This window comes from Amphimedon queenslandica, unplaced genomic scaffold (assembly GCF_000090795.2).
Source record: "Amphimedon queenslandica unplaced genomic scaffold, v1.1 AMPQUscaffold_8347_Cont19708, whole genome shotgun sequence".
Lineage (NCBI taxonomy): Eukaryota > Metazoa > Porifera > Demospongiae > Haplosclerida > Niphatidae > Amphimedon > Amphimedon queenslandica.
In genome coordinates this window covers 1-2496 of record NW_003551375.1, presented here as the reverse complement: position 1 = coordinate 2496, position 2496 = coordinate 1, and the positions used below count along the sequence as shown (strand labels likewise).

The window sequence follows — 2496 nt, the reverse complement described above, 5'->3', positions numbered from 1 at the left end:
TGACAATAATAAATTCTCTATATGTTTGACAGGATTCAATAGCTGCAGTAAATGCTACTACGCATTTAAAACTTTCTCTTCACGGACTGCTATCTTAACATGAGCAGCATATGACAGCTAACCTTCGAGTTTACCTGATACACCAGAGGGCCATCATGGCCTCAGGCCAAGTTTTTTATTATGTGCAATTGTGCCATTAAACTGTATGCTATACCTTCTAGTGGTTCAATCTTACCTGGAGCAATCTTATCATCCACATCTCTCAATCCCATCTATTCTACAGCAGCTGCCAATTTCTTTATTGAAGGTTTACCATACTTATCAACATTATAATTCCACCTCGACCAGAGAGATAGACAACCTCTAAGACATGCTTTAGCATCATGATAATTTGCTCCAACTGTATCAAGCTCTGGCTGACTGATGTGCAGTTTAAGACCCAAGTCTTTCCATTTGTCCTCTGGAAAGGTATTCCTTTCCAATGCACTGATAACATAACTTAGATCACTAATATCTATAAACATAATGTTTGATATAAGCAGCAACTGTATGAAAAGGACTGACTTAATGTCATAGATTCGATAGATTCATGGCCAGCCATTTTCACGAACTATGCAATCAGTGAAGCGAATAATCATGTGATTTTGTTATCACAACAACTAATGAATGATATTAAATACAATAGACACAAAATTATATAAGCTAAGTTTGCTCATGCATATTATTATAAGCCTGTAGTCTTTTCCCACTGGCAAATAATGAATAGATGATGCAGCCAGAGAATGAGACAGCAGATATCATTAAGAAGACATAAGACCAGTTGTTGTATGAGTGTAATAAATGACCAACTAATGACACACCAAATACACCTGAGGAGAGAGAGAGAAAAGACATAGGAATAAAAAAGGATAAATATAATAGAAATGTGACCATAATTGACAAAAGGGCCCTTATGGCAGATTTTAAAATTGATCTTAATAATGGCAAATATCAACCTGTGAGTGCTTTGTTAGACAATCATTGTTTCTAAAAGTTTCATGGTAACTTTTTGCATCCTGTGGAGTAATTTTATGATAAATGGGGCTCAGGAAGTTGGATTTCTTAGGCTAGAAAGACAAATTTCACTACCCGCCATAAGGTACCTTTTGTCAATTATGGTCACAAATTATTTAAAATCTGCCAATTAATTTAAAGTTCCTTACATGTAAATTTAGCTCATACCAATACATGCATGCACTGCTACTCTGTTACTGTATAGCTCCTAATTTTGACGGCCAAAAATTTTCACTGATATTTCAATAATCATGAAAATTTTAATCACAAGAAATACTGGTCACCATTTCACAAATATACATAATTTCAGGAAAATTACAAAAAAATTTTTACAAAAGAAATTTGGAGCTATACAGTAATTCACATTCTGGTACTGTACCAATAAGAGCAGAGAGTCCACTCATAAGACCATAAAGGAGTCCACTATAAGAAGGAGCTAGGTCTATTGAATTGATGGTAACTCCTGATATTTCAAACCCTTGAAAGAACAGGGCAGCTACAACAAGACCCAGACAGACATTGAAGTCAGCTAAAGGTCCACTCTGACAAGCAATGGCTAGAGAAAAGAGACAAAGAGAAGATCCAGCTAGTGATAGTCCTTCCATTAACTTCCTTGTAGTTGTAATACTAGTACCTGAGGAGGGAGAGGGAGGGAGGGAGGGAGGGAGGGAGGGAGGGAGGGAGGGAGGGAGAGAGAGAGGGAGGGAGAGAGAGAGAGGGAGGGAGAGAGAGAGGGAGAGGGAGGGAGGGAGAGAGAGAGGGAGAGGTAGAGAGGGAGGATATATATACTTTACATGTACATGTACTTGCATGCATCATGCTCTTTACTTTACTGTACATGAATTTAATTCAAACTGACATCTAAAAGTACCATTTATCATATTATGTATGGTACATTATCATTGATCATTATTATCATTTCAATGGATAAACATGTACCTTGTTGTATTAGTCGATTAGATATCCATCCACCAAGAGTAGCTGAAATACCTTTAGCAATCCACGGATAGACATTGTACATCCATGCCTTTAATAGAGAGAAAGGGAGTAAAATCAGTTCCTTACTGTACTGATATTATGTAGAAAAATACCCTGTACAAGTACATCAAATATAGCCCATGTTTTTTTTTGAAAAATGGCTCCGTAATAAAATGGCTTAAATTCTTATTACATTTTCTGATATTTATTGACCTTTTTATGCTGTGTAAAAAGTTTGAGCTGATTCCAAGCTCAAATTTTTGAGTTATGAGCATTTTTTTAAAATTACCCTGTACTATATATAGCCCATGGTTTTTTCTGAAAAATAGCTCCAAAATCACTCCAAATTTTTATCCCATTTTCTGATATGCATTGATGTAGAAACGTTTGAGCGTGATTCCAAGCTCAAATTTTCAAGTTATGACCATTTTTTAAAATGGCCAATTTCGAAAAATTACCCTATAG

The 2496-nt window shown here is 35.8% G+C and overlaps 1 protein-coding gene across 1 annotated transcript; it reads right to left on the bottom strand.

Annotated features, from left to right (window-relative positions):
• Positions 1–639: 639 nt before the first annotated feature.
• On the bottom strand, positions 640–2110 carry LOC109591372 (solute carrier family 17 member 9-like). Its single transcript, XM_020007115.1, has 3 exons — positions 1993–2110; positions 1433–1687; positions 640–869 (listed from the first exon to the last, which is right to left on the bottom strand). The coding sequence occupies exons 1-3, from the start codon at positions 2072–2074 to the stop codon at positions 703–705; spliced, it is 504 nt and encodes a 167-aa protein (XP_019862674.1). The 5' UTR covers positions 2075–2110; the 3' UTR covers positions 640–702.
• Positions 2111–2496: the final 386 nt, after the last annotated feature.